We start from the raw sequence: 22,072 nt of genomic DNA on the forward strand, positions 1-22,072 counted from the left end.
GAGATATGATTGAGACATTCAAATTACTGAAGGGTTTCTATAAAATTAATTCAGAAGATAGTTTTGAGAACAGGGCTGGTTGTGGGAGGACTAGGGGACATCCATGGAAACTGGGTAAAAGTGTGGTTAGTAAAGGTGTTAGAGCTGGGTTCTTTACTTGTAGAGTGGAATGCGTTCCCAGAGTCTGTGGTGGATGCTGTGACAGTGAATGAGTTTAAGGCGAGGTATGATAGATACTGTATGAATGTAGAATAGCTGTGATGAATATGATTTGGGGCCTCCCTCGATGAGTCTAATGACTCCCTGGAGTTGCCCGTAATAATAATAATAATAATTTGTTGGAGAAGTTTGTGAGAACTAGGATCCAGAGTAGGGTTGACAACAATGGTATTATCTTTAATGGACAGCATGGATTTGCTAAAGGGAGTTCATGTTTTAGTAATCTACTTACTTATTACAATGAAGTGACTGCTTTCTTGGACAGAGGAGAAGGATACACAGTAATATACATGGATTTAGCAAAGGCTTTTGATAGAGTACCTCATGATAAGATGATAGTCAAACTAGAACAGATGGGGTTGTATATTAGACTAGTTCATTGGATTGGAGACTGGCTATCTGATAGGTATCAACAAGTTGTGTATGGGGGAGCGATATCCAGGAAAAGAAAGTCACTAGTGGTGTGCCTCAGGGGTCTGTTTTAGGGCCATTACTGTTTAAATTGTATATTAATGATATTGGTGAAGATTTGGATGGAGATATTCAGTTGTTTGCAGATGATGCAAAGTTGGGATGAACCATGAAGAGTAGTGAAGATGTTGTGGCCTTGCAAGAAGACTTGAATAAATTGAGTGATTCAGCACGGAAATGGGGATGCGAGTTCAATTTTGCAAAATGTAAGATTTTAAAATTTGGAAAACAAAGATGGGATGCAGAATTTATGCTTGGTGAGGATATATTGTAGGAGGTGAAGGAAATAAGAGATCTGGGGGTGTAGTAGATAAGGATCTGAAATTTAGGAAACACATAGCCAAAATTGTGAAGACAACACAAAGGCTTCTGGGAATGATGCGGAGGACACTGACGTGTAGAAGTAGGGAGATTCTTGTTCAGTTGTATAAGGCTTTGATTAGGCCACACATGGACTATTGTGCCCAGATTTGGTCACTGGGTTTTCAGAAGGATGAAGAGATGTTGGAAAGGGTCCAAAGGCGATAAGGTAGTTTCTGACCTCTGGAATGTCGAGTATGAGGAAAGGTTGATAAGATGTAATTTGCAGAGTCTGGTGGACAGAAGGAAGAGGGGAGATATAATAGAGACCTACAAGCTAGTAAGGGGTTATTATAGGATCAATGCTGGAGAAGTTCTACATAAAATAGTGGGAGATAGGGGAAGAACCAGAAGTCATCCCTGGAAACTGTATAAAGAAGGTGTAAGTAGGGGAGTGAGCGGAAGGTTTTTTTCGTGTAGAGTTGTGAATGATTGGAATGCCTTGCCTGAGAGTGTAGTGTCTGCAAGGAGTTTGAGTGTGTTTAAGACAAGGTATGATGAGCTGTGTGTGTGATAAAAGGACCCCCGAGATGAGTCTTTGACTCCATGAGGTCTTGGGGTAGTAATAATAATAATAATAATAACAATCCTATATCATAAATTTACATCCATCATAAGTGAACTCTAGCTAGGTGCATTACAAATTACAAAAGTACATAGCAGAAAGTCTTTAATTTGACATAAGGAAGATAAAGTGGAGGGTTTATGGACCCTATGAAAATACAGAGAAAAATGTAAGAGAACTCAGCTGTGTGTCCAAGTATCTACACAAACGTCATTGTAATATGTTGGTAAAAATAGATAAAATAAGTACTATTATTATTATTAAGAAAGATCCCAGAGCTCATTAATAGAAACGTTTCAGCTGTTGTATCTTTTCTTGAATTCATTCACACTACCTGAACTCACAACTCCAAAGGCAATCTATTCCAATCAAACACCACTATATTAGAGAGAAATGTCCTCCCTACCTTTTTCACTGCATTCATTCTCAATGTTCATGGAGGTATTCCCTCACACCTTCCATCCATCTAATGGTATCGTGTATGATCCTTTCTGAAGTTTGTATTAAGAAAGACCCCAGTCAGGGACTCATCAATGAAGACCACATATCACCAGCGCCAGCCATCTTACCTTTTCAGATATCATACTGATATCCTGTATGATCCTTTCAGAAGTTTGTAAGCCTTAATCCTATCACCCCTCTTTCTCTTGTTAGCTAGTGTCTGCAGTCCACAAATTCTCAATCTGGCTCCATAATATGTATTCCACAATTCTGATATCATCTTTAACACTCTCCTTTGTACTCTCTCTCTTTCTTTCTTTCTCTCTCTCTCTCTCTTCAGTGTATATGCATCCACAGAAACCAAGATATTAGGCATACACACACACACACACACAATAGTCCAAGTCAGGTTGTATGGCCCTTGAACTTCAAATTCCTATCTACTAAAACTCTATGATTCCTAGCTTGATTAGTCGTTTGTAGCATAATCCTGACAATATTATATGGAATTCAATATCTCATCACACCAAAGTGCATGACTTTACTAACATGAACTGAATGTAATTTTCACATGCCCACAATTCCAACTTATTCATATCATTCTGCTAGTAATCTTATCCATGTTAACATTTTATAATCCAAACTCGTATTCACCAGTTTATACAACAGTCTTCCATGCTGTATCTTATCAAAAGCCTTAGCAAAGTCTAAAACTATCATGATCCCTCGTTTCACTCAATGGTAATATTATTATGAAATTTGGGCAAGATGATCAACCATGACCCTCCCTTAGTAAACTTATCCTGTTCATTGCAAAGTATGGTTTCTCTGTCAACCCATTTTTTTCCACCACCATTCCAGAGATACCAATACGCAATAGCTGCACACGTTCGTCTTTGTACTACCCTAGTGCAATGGAATTATCATACATTCGTTCTACTCCTGTGAAATTTTCCCTGTTGTGAGGGTCAAAATATCCCATCAAGCTATTGCTAAATTCTTATCCAGTTTTAGTTCCTACCTCTCATACAACTGAGTTTTTTCATCTAGTGAAGATGTAGCAGTGAAATGGGCACTCATTACTAGAACAATATCTCTTTCATGTGTGTGTGTGTGTCTCTCACATACCATCTACATTCAGAAGAGTTATTTTTTCATACCCATTTCTTCTTTTACTTGCAGCACAACAATAGAATTCTTCTGAGTTTTAGCTTGCAGAGCTAGATTCTTTTCATACATCATGAAAAAATTATGTAGATAACTACCATGTTAGAACAAACCTTTAGTTTAATATAAACCAAAATGAACAGTTGATGTTTCGACCATCATATCAAGGTCATCATCTGAAGCATATGGCCTTTGAACTTCAAATTCCTATTTGAAGTTCAAGAAATTACTGATCACCCATTGGTATAAATTTCAACCAATTGGTATGGAATAGTTTCCAATACAAGCTGAAAATTGCTTAAAGTCCTAAAGTATGCTAGAAACTAAGTTGGCTGAATATGTGCCATCCAAATTCTTGGAATTTTTATGTCACCATTATTGTTGAGATTAGGCTTCTTTAAATTTTCTTTCATACCAGGTTTTTGTAAAGAGCAGGTACTTTTCCGATCAATTTGGTGTAGGGTGTTGAAAGCATGATCTGAGAGGCCTTCTTCACCAAAATTGTTATATTTAATGTGTCTTTTTTACGTATAGGGATTGTACGTCCAGTTTCACCTATATAAGGTTAAGTTACAGGTGCAGTAGATGCAATAAACTCCAGGATGTGCCAATGAGAGGAGAGGATCTTTAGAGGAGTTGAATATATTTTTTAATTTTATTTTGATGAAGTTTTCATCATCAAAAAAGAATATAGATTACAGTAAAACCATAGCCATCTCATACATTAAAGGGTTATCAGAAAAAATCAATAGAATCCTACACCATTATAATCTTAATGACACTTTTAAACCATCTATAAAATTAAAAAACATATTCAACTCCTCTAAGGATCTCTCCTTCCATTGGCACATCCTGGAGTTTATTGCATCTACTTCACCTGTAACTTACCTTACTTACCTTGGTGAAACTGGACGTACAATCCCTATACATTAAAAAGAACATAAAAGATACATTAAATATAACAATTTGGTGAAGCAGGCCTCTCAGATCATGCTCTCAACACCCTACACCAAATTGATTGGAAAAGTATCTGCTCTTTACATCATACAAAAACCTGGTATGAAAGAAAATTTAAAGAAGAATGTGAAATTCTGATTAACCACCCTAATCTCAACAATAACGGTGGCATAAAAATTCCAAGAATTTGGATGGCATATATTCAGCCTACTTAGTTTCTAGCATACTTTAGGACTTTAAGCAATTTTCAGCTTGTAATGGAAACTATTCAATACCAATTGGTTGAAATTTATATGTATAATCACAGTTTTATATATATAATCATGCTCTCCAGCCCAATTTAATTTTGTAACCTAATAGATAATAATAATAATAGGACTCTAGCTTTGATGTAGTAAAGGTCTGTTTGTTTTTTTTTCTCACCAGAGGTCAGGCCAATAATTGTTGTAACGGTTGGTCAGTAACTTTAGCAAACAATTTAGATTGTAGTGCAGCTTGTTTCTTTGTATATATGTGTATGCTACAGATGATGACCTTGATATGAAGGTAGAAACGTCGAGTGTTCATTTTGGTTTATATTAAACTAAAGTTTTGCTCTAATATGATAGTTGTCTCCATAACTTTTTCATGATGTATTCTGATCGCTGTGTAAGAATGAAAGAAAAGTTCCTTTTCATGCTCAGACTTACTTTTCTGCACATCAGTTGTAAGTTTTCTGGCCTGCTCCTTATAATTTTCCTAAGAGACATCATCCTGTTCATTTGCAAACAAGTGATCATTATGGGTGACTTTAATTATCCAAACAATGATTGGGTAGAAAAGAAATCGAATAATAAGAATGAAAGAATTTATTGAATTGTTGCAAGACAACTTTTTCAAGCAACATGAAAGAAGAAATTCAAGTTCAGAGAGCGCTGGATTTGTTCATAGCATCAAAAGTGGTGTCCGTTAAGAATACGACTATTTTACCACCAGTTGGTAACAGTGGTCATGTTGTGCTTTCTTGGGAAGTATCTAATTATATTGATGTTCCCATTAGAACAGGTTACATGCTGAATTACAAAGCTGGAAATTATGATCAACTTAGGAGAACACTATCTTCGGTCCCATGGTATCAGTTACTGAATGAGAAAAATGTCAGCAATGCATGGGAATCTTTTAAAAAAGTGTTTAAATGAGGCAGTATCTGAATGTATCCCTTATTAAGAAAGAGATCCACAAGAAGATGATGTGGAAAGAATAATGTGAGAATAAGAATGAGAGAAGTTATGAAATATCTGAAGCTCAGGGAAGAAAAGTAACGAGTAGTGTGTGGAAAGATAAAATCAGAGTATGAAAAGAAACTAGCCATGCAAGCTAAAGAAAATCCAAAAGAATTTTATTATTGTGATGCAAGCAAAAGAAAGAATAAATATTAAAGAATAACTTTATTGAATGCAAATGATACTCGAGTGTCGGAAGCTAATGAGATTGTTCAATTAATTAGTGCTCACTTTGCTAAGATATATCAACCAGGTGTATGTAACATGGTGCACAGTGCTACTATTACATTGGATGAAGAGTTAGAGGTTCATGTAAATAAGGTTGAAGAGTTGTTGCATAACCTGGATAAGAATTTGTCAATAGAGACCGATAGAATATCAGCAAATTTGCTAAAGGAAAGTTCAGCAGAATTGGCTAGGCCTTTAATATGTTTGTATAACTTGAGTCTCAACTCAGGAATGATACCACAGGGATGGAAGCAATTTTTGATAGTTCCATTGTACAAGAATGGTGCAAAAACTGATGTGTCTAACTACTAACCTATTAGTATCTCTATGGTGGTGGTGGTGAAGATTTTAGAGAAGTTGGTAAGAACTTGCATACAGAAAAGGGTAGACAAACAAGCAATACTCTGCAATGGTTTATTAAAGGGTTCATGTTTTAGCAATATGCTCACATTTTATAACAATGTTATGAGAGTTGGATAAAGGGAATGGATACACTATGATAATGTTGGCTTTTGCTAAGCCATTTTACAGGAAACTACATGAAAGGCTGTTGCATAATCTGGAGAACATGGGATAGGAATATAAACTCGACTTGGATTGGTGAATGGTTGACGGATTCAGTCCTTGGGCCACTGTTGGTCAATTTATACATTAATGACATTGTCAATAATGTGAAGATAGACAGGGCAATCAGGGATGCTACTAATATCCAGCACTTACAAAATTATTTGAATAGGCTAGAAATTTGGGCAAACGAAAACGGCTATCAGTTTAATGTTAGTAAGTGTAAATCTCATGGAAAGGCTTAGACGTTGGTTATGCATTTTTCACTAAATAATTTAAGGACTCCTAGACCTACCTGGTGTATACCAGGTCCCTTGCAACTGTAAGCTGTCCTACTTTGGCCAAACAGGCAGGACAGCAAATATCAGAATTTCAGAACACAAGGACTACATCCAGTTTCACCAATACAGCCACTCTGGTCTTGCTGACCATGCGCTGGATACCTGCCATAGAATACAGTGGAAGAAAGCCACGATAATACACCGTAGTAAATACAAATATGAAAGGCTTTTCATGGAATCAGCTTCAGCCCTGAGAAACGATCCAAACCTCAACAAATTTGGCTGCATGAGACTGCCTCAAATTTGGGAAACCTACATCAGAAGACCTTCAGCCTAATCGCCCAAGAATACCAACATTGCCTGTTAGGGGGGCATCATCAGGACTTTAGGAGAAATAATAGCTTCCTGCCTCTTCCTCACTTACTGTTTGTTGTACCTGCGTGCACATGTCTTGTTCTAAAGTTTCTTGAAAATGGCAACGTGGCGTTGCCGAAATATTGAAGTACATTAAAATTTATTTTAATGTATATCCTAGTCGACGTTGTAATTTCCTTAAATTATTTAGTAAAAAATAGTAAGTGTATGCACTTTGGCGTGATGAGATTTCCAGCAGTATATTATATTAGTTTAGTTATGCTACAAGAAACTGATGAGGCTAGGGATCTTGCTGTAATGGTGGATAAGAATTTGAAGTACAAAGGTCACATAGCAAAAGTTGCAAATACAACTCAGAGTATAACTGTGGTGTTTAAGTGAATCTCGACATGTAAAGATATGGAAGTCGTTTTGCCACTTTATAGGGCCTTGTTAAGACCACACCTGGATTATAGTGCACAGATTCGGTCTCCTGGGTTCTAAAGGGATAAAGACTGTGGAAAGGGTACAAAGAAGAGTTACAAAGATGACATCCGGATTATGAGGACAGATTGCAAGTATGTGGATTGCAGACTCTGGTTAATAGGAGAAAGGGAATGATATGATAGAGGTCTATAAGTTTTTGAATGGATGTTATAGGATATCATCTGATGAAATTTTTCGTTATATGGAAGATGGGGGAGAAAACACAGGATCATTCATGGAACTTAAATTGTTCACAGGCAAGAAATGGGTAAGAGCTACGTTTTTCTCTCACAGATCGGTGAGTGAGTGGAATAGTTTGCCTTTACGGGTAGTGAGCGATCTAGTGTGAATGAATTTAAGGGAAGGTATGACAGCTGGTTTGGGCGATTTATAGCCTCCCTCTATGAGTCCTTGACTCCCTTGCAGTCTCATATAATAATAATCTTTATCAACACGATATTCCTTCCACATCATCCTTTACTTATGTATCTTTTGTTTAATAAAATTAAACATAAATTTCATCCTACCCTCTTTACTCTTCAAACTCTAAGAATGCATTCCAATATTGCATCATTCAAGCATTTTTAACTGCTTCCCACATACTGCCGAGATCCTTCTCATCTAGCAAATGACACCAAGGGACAAAAACCCAGTATAGTCCTCAGGTGATCATAATTTCCTGTTTTGTAGCTTAGCATGTAACTCTTTCTGAAAGAAACACTAATAAAATTAGCCACTTCCCAATTATTATTGCATGACTGCTGTCGCCAACAGTCATTGTTACTAAAACCACTTCTCACACTATAATCAGATATAACTCACTGATCCCCCCCCCCCATGTTCCACCTGTCACATGCAGTTTAGTTTGGGGAAGTTGTCTTGCAACAACTCACTAAATTTGGTTTCATTCATGAGATTCCACTGCTACCTAATCAATATTTTATAATTAAAGTCTCCCATGATGATTACACATTTTGCACTCATCGCGTTTATTTGGTAATATGTTTTGCTGTGACTAGAAACAGATCTACTAGGTCTGCAACAGCACTCCACTATGAATTTGTTCATGTTAGACTCCACCTCACACCAGATAGCTTCAAACCTATTGCCACATGGAAAATTGTTACTAGTATTGTAGTCATAACTTTCCACATTAACTAATCTCAAATCATCTAGTATCATTATCAGCATCCCCCTTCCTACTATCCTTCCTTTTCACTCAATACCAGTTAGAATATGTGTTTCTGATAGCCAGGTCTCACTGATGTCTACAATGTAAGGCCCAAGGTATTGACCAAGATAACAAACTTCATCTCTTCTGTTTCTGATACTCCTAGCATTCTTCTACATCTGTAATAGGTTACCTGTATGCTTTTTTATGCACTCACTCTGCAGTCTGTACCACTTGCTTAATAAACACAAACCAGACAATCACACGTTTTTACCTCATAATCATTTCCATGATAATGCACATTATTCTCATTAACAGAGTTACATAACATTTTTTTTTTTAAAATAACGAAACCTGTGGTGAGATCATAATTAAAAGAAACACACGTATTCACCACAGTGAAAATTATTTACTTGTAAATATTTCATCCTAAGTATCTTAGGATATCATCAGTACAGTAGTTTAAGCAATAATAGGAATAACATACAGTTAGGGCGCATGATTACAATAGAATCTCATTAAACGTGTGTAACGTGTTACAGAAGTAAAAAAAAAAAAAAAAACTAATAATAATTATTTTACACAATTTTTTATGATAATTTCCCATACTTTAGGAATAGTAAGAACGTCATTGCAGTTTAAATTTCGTCTGTGTTAGGGCTTCAGAACTTTCTTTATATAAACGTTCATATTTATATAAAGATCTAAGGAAAAGTTTAGACTTTTCCCAATGGATCCTATGGCTTGGATTTTCAATTCTGTGTTGAGAGAGGCCAGATTTCTGCGGTTTAAAAAGACGAATGTGGTCTTGTTGTTCCGAGATGCGTTTCTGAACAGACCTACCTGTCTGTCCAAAGACAATTTGCATGAGCACAGAATCTCATAAACGCCAGGCAACATCAAAGGTGAGAGTTTGTCCTTAGGAGAAGGTAACAAGTTGTAAATTTGGTTGATAGGTTTGTAAGTAGTGGCAAAATTGTATTTCTTCATAATTTTAGAAAGACGTTCAGAGATGCCTTTGACGTGAGGTATGGGAATCCTATGGACTTCTTGTCTGGTTTGATGTGTGGGAAAGTGACTGATGATTTTTTGAGTTGTTTTAGGATTATATCCATTTAGGATGGCTGTATTTTTGATTACTTCTAATTCTTGGTTTAGAGATTCTTCAGAGGAGCATAATTTGTGTGCTCTGGAAACTAGTGATTTAATAATGCCAGATTTCTGAGATGGATGATGAACGGAAGAATTGTTAATGTAGCGACCTGAGAATGTAGGCTTGCGAAAGACAGACATAGCGATGGAACCATCTTCTTTTCTTTGAATGTGTAAATCCAAAAAAGGCGATACCCTGTGGAGATTCTTTTTCTAACGTAAAGTTGATGCGATGACGAAGAAGGTTAATTTTATCTAGAAACAGTTGTAATTCATGTTTGGGATGATCCCAGACTGCAAATACGTCGTCGACATATCTTAACCAAATTTCTGGTTTGAGTTCAAAAGTGAATATTTTTTCCTCAAGGTGTTCTAGAAACAAGTTTGCTTGGTTTGGTGATAAAGGAGATCCCATTGTGTTCCTTCTTGCTTGCAAATTTGACCTTTCCAGGTGAAGTAACTTGATGCAATAACAAACTTGAACAATTCAACTATATCAGATGGAAATTTTTGAGTTAATAATTCTACTGTTTCTTTATGGGGAATGTTCATGAAGAGGGAGACAACGTCAAAGCTGATTAACAAGTCAGTTTTTGAAAGTTGAATGTCTTTTATTTTTGTGTGAAACTCTGTAGAATTTTTGATTGAAGAGACTGAGTGGCCTTTGTGAGGACGGAGAAGGTTAGATAAGAATCTGGATAACTTGTAAGTTGGACTGCTGATACAGTTTACGACAGGTCTGAGTGGAACGTTAGTTTTGGTAGCTTAGGTAAGCCATAAATTCTAGGAAGTCTGGCATGGTATGTCTTAAGTTTTTTGATTGTTTCTTCATCTAAGGAAGAATAAGCTACTTAATTTCATTAAGTAGCTTATTTAATTTTCTGAGTTGACGTTTTGTAGGATTATAATCCAATTTGGCGTAAGTATTACAATCTCGAAGAAGTAAATTCATTTTTCAGTCATATGAATTTGTATCAAGAACCACAGTGGTATTTCCTTTATTAGCTCTGGTAATGATTAACTATGGGAAATCATCATACAAAATTGTGTAAAATAATTATTATTAGTTTTTTTGTTTTTTTTTTTGTTTGTTTTTAAACATAATAAAAACATAATCATTACAAGAGCTGATAAAGGAAATACCACTGTGGTTCTTGATACAAATTCATATAACCGAAAAATGAATTTACTTCTTCGAGATTGTAATACTTATACCAAATTGGATTATGATCCTACAAAACGTCAACTCAGAAAATTAAATAAGCTACTCAATGAAACTTCCTCCTTAGATGAAAAAATAATCAAAAAACGTATGACATACCATGCCAGATCTCCTAGAATTTATGGCTTACCTAAGCTACACAAAATTAATGTTCCACTCAGACCCGTCGTAGACTGTATGAGCAGTCCAACTTACAAGTTATCAAGATTCTTATCTAACCTTCTCCATCCTCACATAGGCCGCTCAGTCTCTTCAATCAAAAATTCTAGAGTTTCACACAAAAATGAAAGACATCCAACTTTCAAAAACTGACTTGTTAATCAGCTTCGACATTGTCTCCCTCTTCACGAACATTCCCCATAAAGAAACAATAGAATTACTAACTCAAAAATTTCCGTCTGATATAGCTGAATTGTTCAAGTTTGTTATTGCATCAGGTTACTTCACCTGGAAAGGTCAAATTTACAAGCAAGAAGGAACACAATGGGATCTCCTTTATCACCAAACCAAGCAAACTTGTTTCTAGAACACCTTGAGGAAAAAATATTCACTTTTGAACTCAAACCAAAAATTTGGATAAGATGTGTCGATGACGTATTTGCAGTCTGGGATCATCCCAAACATGAATTACAACTGTTTCTAGATAAAATTAACCTTCTTCGTCATCGCATCAACTTTACATTAGAAAAAGAATCTTCACAGGGTATCTCCTTTTTGGATTTAGACATTCAAAGAAAAGAAGACGGTTCCATCGCTACGTCTGTCTTTCGCAAGCCTACATTCTCAGGTCGCTACATTAACAATTCTTCCGTTCATCATCCATCTCAGAAATCTGGCATTATTAAATCACTAGTTTCCAGAGCACACAAATTCTGCTCCTCTGAAAAATCTCAAAAAAAAGGATTAGAAGTAATCAAAAATACAGCCATCCTAAATGGATATAATCCTAAAATAACTCAAAAAATCATCAGTCACTTTCCCACACATCAAACCAGACAAGAAGAAGTCCATAGGATTCCCATACCTTACTTGCTAAATCAGCTCATCAACTCACTTAGTTGTTGAAAAATACCTTGACAAGCAGAGACAAGCAAGTTATTGTACCTCTGTACCGAGCCTTGATAAGACCTCGTCTCGACTACTGTGTCCAGATTTGGTCACCTAGGTTCCTTCTTGATGGGGAGGAGGTGGAGAGGATCTAGAGGCAAGTGACTAAGATGATAGCAGGTCTATGGAATGAACTATATGAGAACAGGTTGAAGATTTGTGGGTTGCAGACATTAGTTGATAGGCGGAAAAGGGGAGATATGATTGAGACATTCAAATTGCTAAAGGGTTTCTATAGGATTAATTCAGAGGATATTTTTGAGATCAGGACTGATGGTAGGAGAACTAGGGAACGCCTATGGAAGCTGGGCAAGAGCGTGGTTAGCAGGGGTGTTAGAGTTGGGTTCTTTACTTTTAGAGTGGTAAATGAGTGGAATAAGCTGCCAGAGTCTTTTGTGGAAGCAATGACAGTGAGTGAGTTCAAGGCAAGGTATGATAGATACTGTGAAAATGTCGTATAGTTGTGTGGACATAATGTTTAGGGCCTCCCTCGATGAGTCTAAGGACTCCCTGGAGTCGCCTGTAATAATAATAATACCTTATGTCAAAGGCGTCTCCAAACGTCTCTCTAAAATTATGAAGAAATACAATTTTGCCACTACTTACAAACCTATCAACCAAATTTACAACTTGTTACCTTCTCCTAAGGACAAACTCTCACCTTTGATGTTGCCTGGCATTTATGAGATTCCATGCTCATGAAAATTGTCTTACTTTGGACAGACAGGTAGGTCTGTTCAGAAACGCATCTCGGAACAACAAGACCACATTCGTCTTTTTAAACCGCAGAAATCTGGCCTCTCTCAATACGGAATTGAAAATCCAAGCCATAGGATCCATTGGGAAAAGTCTAAACTTTTACATAGATCTTTATATAAACATGAACGTTTATATAAAGAAAGTTCTGAAGCTCTAACACAGACCAAATTTAAACTGCAATGACGTTCTTACTATTCCTAAAGTATGGGAAATTGTCATACCAAATTGTGTAAAATAATTATTATTAGTTTTTTTTTTTTTTTTTTTTTTTTTACTTTTGTAACACATTACACACGTTTAATGAGATTCTATTGTAATCATGCGCCCTAACTGTATGTTATTCCTATTATTGCTTAAACTACTGTACTGATGATGTCCTAAGATACTTAGGATGAAATATTTACAAGTAAATACTTTTCACTGTGGTTAATACGCATGTTTCTTTTGATTAGTTACATAACATGATCACTCTTTTGAACAGATTCTCACCATTCCTCTCATCATAATCTAGTTTCTCTGATCTCTGAGTCATAATAGTCTAGTTTCCCTGATCTGTGAGCCAATTCATAACTTTCCAGACTCTTGATACTAAATACATGTTCAAGTGTAGGCCATCCTACACTCCACATATCATATCCATATACTCACAACCATTCTTTCTACACAGCCACAATTTGATGGCAAACATCAATTTTTTTGCCATCAAAGCAATTTTATTTAATTCATTTTTATCATATCTAGATAACACGATAACTATTTCCACTTTTTCATTCTTCACTCTCACTTGTTCTAACAGTCCTTTCAATATTGTTTCATGTTGCATTTATCACCAAACAAATCTTTTGTTTCTACCAAAATTACCATCTCTTTTACTTTTCCTTTCTGCTTTTCAATTACATGCATTAAGATTTTTATCTTAGCTCCCAGAAAACTAGAAGTAATCGCACATTCATCAATTGCATTATACATTACATAGTATTATACATGTCTGCAAGGATATGTGTTTTGCATTATGGGATACTAAGGCAAGCAATGTGAAGTCATTAGCTTCTATATACGAGTTATCCCAGTCCTGAAAATACTTCAGGCACAAACTTTGTTTGCTTACACTTGGATAAAGGATTAAAACAAATATATTTTTTCTTGGTATCTTTAATTTATGGTATAACCAAGTGGAAAAATGCTATGCTACAGTTAATCTTATTCCACTGTCTGTCCACTGCATGTATCCTATGGTCATTTGTTTTACATAATAAAAATTCTGGGTTTTCCAGAAGGAAATCTCTGGTACTCTTGTATGAAACCACCCAACTCATATTCAGTTAAAAAAGCCCTTACAAAGGTCCTCTGTGTCCCAGACAGGATTCATATTAAGGTCTTTCCAACCATAGGACATCTCCCATTACTGATTGAGCTATGGAGATTCCTTATAATTTGATATATTTACAGAAAATAAGTATGTCTAAAAATGATGTGGCAAGATGCAATATCTTTGCAATGTACAGACCACCAGTTCATCCCTAGCTAGAGTATTTGTCTATAGTCAAAGTGGAAAACACCGCTTACACGTAAAAATATTAAATAGCATTTTCCCATTTGACATTTTTTCCAATAAAAATTAAATTGACCTAAATATTAGGTAGTTTTCTCTTTTTCTTGTAAATATCATCATCATCTCATCTGCTTGGTAACGGATTGATTCCATTAAGAAGAAAGGTTCTCCACTTTATCACGATCTTTGGCCATCTCGGTCATGACTCTATAGCTAGGCAGATGAGAATATTCTTTCAGCAACTTTATCCAAGTACTTCTTGGACTGCCTGTAAGTCTTTTACCTCCTATATATCCATTCAGAGCTAAATACAGCAATCTATGAGGGGCCATTCTTTGAATGTTACCAAACCATCTCAACTGATGCTTAATGGTTGTATCTATTATATCATCTGGGAAGTTTAAATCTATTCTGACTTAATCATTGGTCTTGTGTTGCATCCAGTGAGTGTTGATTTTTCTGAGGCATTTCATTTCAAATGTTTGAAGTTTCTTAATTGGTTGTTGAGTTAATCTCCAGGCTTCTGAAGCACAGGTAGCCAAGGGGATGATAATTGTTTTATATAATTTTAGTTTTAGACTTATTGAGATTTTTTTATTTTTCCATATTTTATTTAGTTTATTCATTCTGGTCCAACCAAGGTTTAGCCTATGTTTTACTGTTTCCATGTTGTTGCAGTTACTGAAAATGAGAATGCCAAGATAAACATATTTATTAACTTGTTCCAACGGATGATTTTCGAGATTTATAGAAATATTTTCTTCTTCTCTACCTATCTTCATTACTTTTGTTTTATGAAGATTTATTTTCATACCATAGATTTTACAGGAGTCATTTAAAATATTAATAGTTTTTTCTAACTGTGGTTTAGAATCTTCTAGGATAATAATATCATCAGCATATTTATTGTGATTAATGTTGGTGCCATTGATTTTTACACCTGATTCATCAGCTATGGTTTTACAGACTTCTTCTAGGAAAATGATAAAAGTTGAGGTGAAAGAGGGCAACCCTGCATTACACCTTTTTTTCAACTTTGAAATCCTTAGTTTTAATATTGTTCGTTTTAACAAAAGCTTTAGTGTCTCCATAATAATTTGTAACAAATGTTAAAATATCTGAATCCATTCTTACATTCTTTAAAATGGTGATCAATTTGTTTCTATTAACTGAATCAAAAGCTTGCTTGAAATCTATAAAACAACAGTATATGGGCAGGTTGTATTTCCAATATTTTTCTGCAATATTATTAATGGTAAAGATGTGGCCTATAGTGGATCCATGTTGCCTGAATCCTGCTTGAATTTCTTCTATGAATTTTTCTGTAAGCACCTGTGTTCTCTTTTGAATAATTCGGATGAGTAGTTTATAGCTATGACTTACGAGTGTTATGGGTCTGTAATTTTCACATATTCTTTTGTCTCCTTTTTTATGGAGACAAAAGAATATGTGAAAATTACAGACCCATAACACTTTTATTTCTTGTAAATAAGATATTATATATCAATCAAAAAATAAATAAATACACACACACACACACATATATATAAATATATATATATATATATATTTTTTTTTTGAAAAAAAAAGTATTCCATAACATTCAACTGGATGTATTAGATATATTACATGAGCAAGATATAAAAAAGACTGTGACTTACAGCCAAGCGATGTTTGTAGACTGCCAGCTTTTTAACCAAATCTCGACATTTTATGCGCACTGTACATAAAAATTCAGTTATATAAATTAAGTAATGAATATATATATATATATATATATATATATATATATAAAAGAATATCTAAAATTTATGATGCCAGAAGGCTATTCACATTGGCTATTCATAATTATTTTTTTTTAAGGAAATTACAACATAGACTAATATTAATCACAAATAAACTTCATCAATATTTTGAATATTTCAGCAAAGTCAAATTGCTACAATTGCACAGTATGATATGATATGTGCACACAAGTACAACACTGGTAAATGAGGCTGAAGCATGACAACCAAAAGTGAGCCTAAAGTCCTGAATACAGTCCCCTCCCTTCTCCAGTGGGTAAAATCGGTATCCTTATCTGTTGTGCTGTATGGAGGATGAGTTCTTCACAAATTTGGAGCAGTTTCAATGCAACAAAATTTGTTGAGGTTAGGGTAGTTTCTTAAAGCTGAGGCAGATTCAAGGAGTAGTCTCTCATATTAATATTTGTTGCAGCAAAGTGGAGTAGCTTTCTTTGTTAAAAGATATGCCATTTAGGTTTTTCAATAGTTTACCAGATCCCCTGCAGTTGCAGCTATCTTACTATGGATAATGTTTAAAAATAAATAGTGAAAATACAATAAGAATAAATAAAGAAATACAGTAATACACTAAATACTGTATTTCTTTCAACCTTGTTCTAATCAACTTTGAAGCATTCACACTTGCTCCTGCTAAATAAGTCTGTTGATGTCACATGTTCTCTCATTGATTTCAAAATATTTATTTCAAGCTTTTTCGAAGTACTTAAGATTTTCGTTTTTTGCTTACTACTTGGATTCTTATAACCAGGACACTTACTCATGTTTCAGATGCTGTGTTAAACTTGGTCATCGACTGCAGGTAACACTTGCGGTTGACTCCTTGCACTTCACTCTCAGTATGGTATCACTGATTGTTGACCTTGGATGGCCCCATTTGTCAACAATTTGCCAAACAGATAGGCCTGTAACATGACAGCCTATCACAGTCAGTCTCTTTCATCTCCATCAATTCCCTTCTTGCAGCCATTTCACCCAGTCACAGTTGAATTGACTTGGGAGTATCATGTTCCTCCAATTCAAACAAAACAAACACATGACTTTGTTACATGGCACGATGCACCTTGCCTATTGGGGGGGGGGGGCATTGACTTCATTAGAAGTAGTGTATTTCTTCATGGGATTACTATATTCAACTGGGTTTTTCATTCACCTGGTGGTAGGGCAAAGCATAGTCACCATGAGAAAAGTTGTGTATTAGCTAACATGATTTCTGTTTTGGTGATTTTATTCCCCCATTTATCTATCTACAGGGTGATTCAGAACTCTTGGGTCAAACTTTAAGGGGTGATAGAACACACCTAAACAAGCACTTTTCGTCATATAATGCCTGTTCCGAACTCACACGGAGAAGCGCTAGAGGGTGCTTTCCAGTGAACACTTATAAGCGTTGGTTTCTGCAGTTATCATTATTTCCACCATGGAGTGCAAAAAGGATGGATTCTTTCACAAATCAGGAGAAGGCTGACATGCATTTCATTTACAGAGCTACAGACGGGAATGCGAGGGAAGCCAAAGACTGTACCAAGAGTGCTTTCCAACCAGAAGCGTGCCTGATCGTAAAAGCTTTCAGCAATTGCACCAGTATCTGTGTGAAATGGGCGCCTTTGTCAGCGGCATGCAGGATATAGGACGTGCAAGGAGCTGTGAGGACGCCACGTGTTACAGAGGAAATTCTACGTAGGGTTGCAGATCATCCCGAATGTAGCATGTGAGCAATTTCCCATGCCGTACATGTGCCCCAATCGACGGTGTGGCGAGTTCTATGAGACGAACGATTACACCCCTACCATGCACAGAGGGTGCATGCCTTGACACCTGCAGATTACCAGCCTCATATGGATTTTGCACAGTGGTTCCTGCAGCAGACTTTGATGTACATGTCTTATTCGACATGCACAAATAAGACGAATGCACTTTTACACGTGAGGGTATTTTTAATACCCACAATTATCATGTGTGGGAGAGCAGAAATCTGCACGCCACACGTCCACATTCGTACCAGCAGCATTTCTCCATAAATGTTTGGGCTGGAATCCTACATGACCATTTGATTGGCCCATACTTTTGCAAGCACGACTGAATGGGAGAACGTACCTCGTATTTTTACAAGAGGTCTTGCCAGAATTACTGAACCCTGTTCCAGCAAACATTCAAACACATATGCAGTTCCAACATGACAGAGCACCACCCCATTTCAGTGTGGATGTGAGGAACGCCTGGGATGCAACATTTCCAGGATGATGGATTGGTCGGAGTGGTCCCATCGCTTGGCGGCCACGATCGCCTGATCTCTCATGTCTGGACTTTTTCCTATGGGGCCATATGAAAAGCCTGATCTACGAGAGCCCCATCGATTCCAATAAAGACCTTACTGCCAGGATATCTATTGCCGCTTCCCTGTACGAGAAATGCCTGGTGTTTTTGCCAATGTGCACCAATCACTACGTCAAAACTGTGAAGCCTGCATTAATGTTGGTGGTTGCTCTTTTGAGCAGTTTCCGTAATTTCTTCAATAAAATTCTTTAATTTATGTTCTGTAATTTCTGTAATTATTTCAAATCTCCTCTGTCATTCTTGTGTTTCTTCATTTCCTGACACAGTAGTTGCTAACCCCTGGAGCTTCACCGCTTGAGTTCAGACCATGCATTGTATGATGAAACGTGCTTGTTTAGGTGGTTCTATCACCCCATAAAGTTCGGCCCAAGAGTTCTGAATCATCCAGTATATGAACAAATTCTTGCACCACAGTATGATCATTGACCGCACTGCTTCTTCTGTTTAAAGTTGGATGGTGATAAACAATCAAGAACATAAAAACTGTGCATATAAATAAATAGAACAAATAAACGAATGTGTAAAATAGGATAAACTAACTCAATAAACAATACAGAACACTATATAAAACCACATGATATTTTTGAAAGCATATCAAAAGTTCCTGGCAAATAAGTCAGCTTGTGCTCTTAGAGAATACAGAGACAAATGTAAGAAAGCGAAACACTGTGTAAAACTAGCTAAATAAAAGTCATGGGAGGACTTTGGCAAGAACATAGAAAATAAATATCAAGAAGGTGGTAAGATATTCTGGAGGTTGTTGAAGAAACTTATTAATGGAGGAAAGAGTGCTGTAAAAGGAGTTAGAGATGATAAAAGTGACATGAAAACGGGAGAAAAAGAAATCCTTGAAGTATGGAGTAATTACTTCGAAAAATTGCTAAATGAAACAAGCAGTGATAGCGCAGTAGTAAAAAACACTCAATAGGCATACAGCCAGGAATACATATCCATACTTGAAGTAGAAAAAGCCATCAAAGGATTGAAATATTTCTCTGTTATACTTTATCTATATGGATAACATTATGAAGGAAAGTGGTATTAAACATGATATCAAAATTGGAGATGTCAATGTCAGCTCTTTGCTTTATGCAGACAATGTTATACTTCTAAATAAATCCACTACAAGTCTGCAAGATTTCCTGACTAAATTGAATAACTGTTGTAAAGATATGGTATGAAGGTCAGCAATAAAAAGACAAAGACAATGAAAATAGGTAGAATCGTTGAAAATGTCAACTGCGTTGTGAACAGAGAACCTGTGGAACAAGTAAAACATTTCTACTACTTTGGCATGATTTTTAGTGTGAAGATGGTAAATTAAATATGGAAAGAGACAACAGAATCAAACAAAGCTGGTATGGTAGGAAGTCAACTGAATAAATTCATATGGAATAAGACAGAAATCAGTCGGAAGAACACTAAATTAGCTGTATACAAGACAGTGTTCAAACCAGTCTTAACTTATGGATCTGAGAGCTGGGTCAGAAATAAAACACTTGACCAACGACTAGAGACCGCAGATATGAGAGTCGTGAGAAAGATTAGAGGTGTGAACAGATGGCATCAATGGCAATATCATATTAAAAACGAGGATATTAGGAAAGAACTTGACATTGTCAGCATCCAGGAATGAGTTAGCAGAGCTAATCTCAGGTGGTATGGTCACTTAAACAGAATGGGTGAGGAAAGATTAGCAAAACAAGTGTTCTCTGCCAGATTGGCAGGAAAACGACCCAGAAGAAAGATCAAGATATAGGTGGATTGATACGGTACAAAGTTCCTTAGACGATAGAAATATAAGATCTGATAATGTTGGTGTCTTGAAAAGTAACAGACTGATTTAGAGGAAAATTGTAGATAGGAAGTTACTAATGATGTAAATTTTTCATGTAGTACTATCATATCCTGTACACCCCTTGAGGATACATGGCAGGAATGATGATGATGATATTTTTGACAGATGATTATGGAGGAATAAAAGGCTAGATAAAATGATGAATAATAATAAGTGATTGGAATTCCATGTGGATGAGTAGCATGACTAACTCATGGATGGACAACTCGGCACCGAAAACAAAGCAATATGGCAAAGTTAAAGAGTATTCACATGACATTCTGGCCATTTCAAACTAACAATCATCCTCAGAAAATGAAATTAAGAAGAAAAATGAGCATACATGGAGAGTAGTGTTCTCTATATAGGCACAGCTCCAAATCTCGATTCTAATGGGTGTTAAATTTAGGACCAAATTTTATTTTCTTTAATTGCCAGTTAATAACAGAGAACCTGTGGATTTTAAAGCCATAGTTCTAGTTCTGATTGCCAGTATTTCTGCTAAATGTAGTTTTAATTACAGCCGTGGAGAATGCAGTGGAACCTTCGCTGTAGACATAAGTGAGATGAAGATCTCAGAGGCAGATACACTAGCTGGTATATTTGAGAGTAAATGGAAGAGTATTTTTAGAAAGGACCAATATTAGAGGAGAGGATGTGTACTACTAATGATGTTGAATGGTTTCAGTGGTTAGTTTAAAAAGCTATGATTGCATATTAGTAATGATTTCCATGTAGCGGTGAGTTTGAAACTATCTAGGATGAAGAAAAGTCCACCAAGATCAATTACATAGTGGGGTACTGTTACAGACAAATCAATCTGAAAGATGTTAAACAAGTCATCACAGGTGACTTTCATTATCCAAATATTGATTTGGAGCAGTGAAATCTCAAGAAAATAAAAGAATGAAACCAAATTAGTGAGCTGTTGAAAGACAAGTTCCTCAAGTAGCATGTGGCAGAAGACATTCTATGACCTTGAGATCCAACAATAACATTGGGGGGGGGGGGGGGACTCAGTTAAAGATGTGTCTGTTCTACTTCAGGTTGGAGAGAGTTACCATACTGTTCTTACCTGAGTAGTGGCTCCGTTGTACAAGTCTCTGATCAGACCACACTTGGACTATTGTTCTCAGATTTGGTCCCCAGGATATGAAGGGGGATAAATTAACTGTGGAAAGGATACAAAGACAGATGACAAAGATGGTTTCAGGCCTGTACAAGGATAGTTATGAGGATCGGCTGAGGGAATGTGGACGGCAGAGTTTGATGGATAGAAGAAGGAGAGGTGATATGATTGAGACTTTTAAACTGTTGAGAGGTGGTTACAGGGTTGACACTGGAGAGTTCTTTCGCCTGGTTGAACAGCGGGAAGGAGTGATGACAAGAGGCCATCCCTGGAATTTACGAAAGGAAACTGTGAGCAAGAGGGTAAGGAGTGGTTTCTTTGCGTGGAGGGTGGTTGAACCATAGAATGTATTGCCTGATGGAGTGGTGAGAGCGAGAACAGTCAATGAGTTTAAAGAGTGGTATGATAGACTTTGTGTTTCTTGGGGGGGGACCTCCCCCTCGATGAGTCTTGACAGACTTTATGTTCTTAGGAAGGACCTTCCATGATGAGTCTTTTGACTCCATGGAGGCCTGAATAATAATAATAATAATAATAATAAGTATATGGATGTTCCACTCAGAAAAGGTTACATGCTGAATTACAAAGAAGAAAATTATGACCAATTTGAGGAGTATACTAGGTTTGGTCCCATGGTATTGGCTGCTAG

The 22,072-nt window shown here is 36.2% G+C and overlaps 1 protein-coding gene across 4 annotated transcripts in view; it reads right to left on the reverse strand.

Annotated features, from left to right (window-relative positions):
- Oseg1 (intraflagellar transport protein Oseg1) overlaps nt 1-22,072 on the reverse strand; it is a 796,421-nt gene that overhangs the window by 490,976 nt on the left and 283,373 nt on the right. For all 4 annotated transcript variants that reach the window (XM_090410292.1, XM_090410285.1, XM_090410300.1 and 1 more), the window contains exon 9: nt 15,980-16,038. In XM_090410292.1, the coding sequence (XP_090266418.1) occupies nt 15,980-16,038 (59 nt within the window). The remainder of the gene's footprint in view (nt 1-15,979; nt 16,039-22,072) is intronic.

Source organism: Typopeltis vanoorti, chromosome 2, assembly GCF_054136105.1.
Source record: "Typopeltis vanoorti isolate ZY-2024b chromosome 2, IOZ_Tvanoo_1.0, whole genome shotgun sequence".
In the NCBI taxonomy this organism is placed as follows: domain Eukaryota; kingdom Metazoa; phylum Arthropoda; class Arachnida; order Uropygi; family Thelyphonidae; genus Typopeltis; species Typopeltis vanoorti.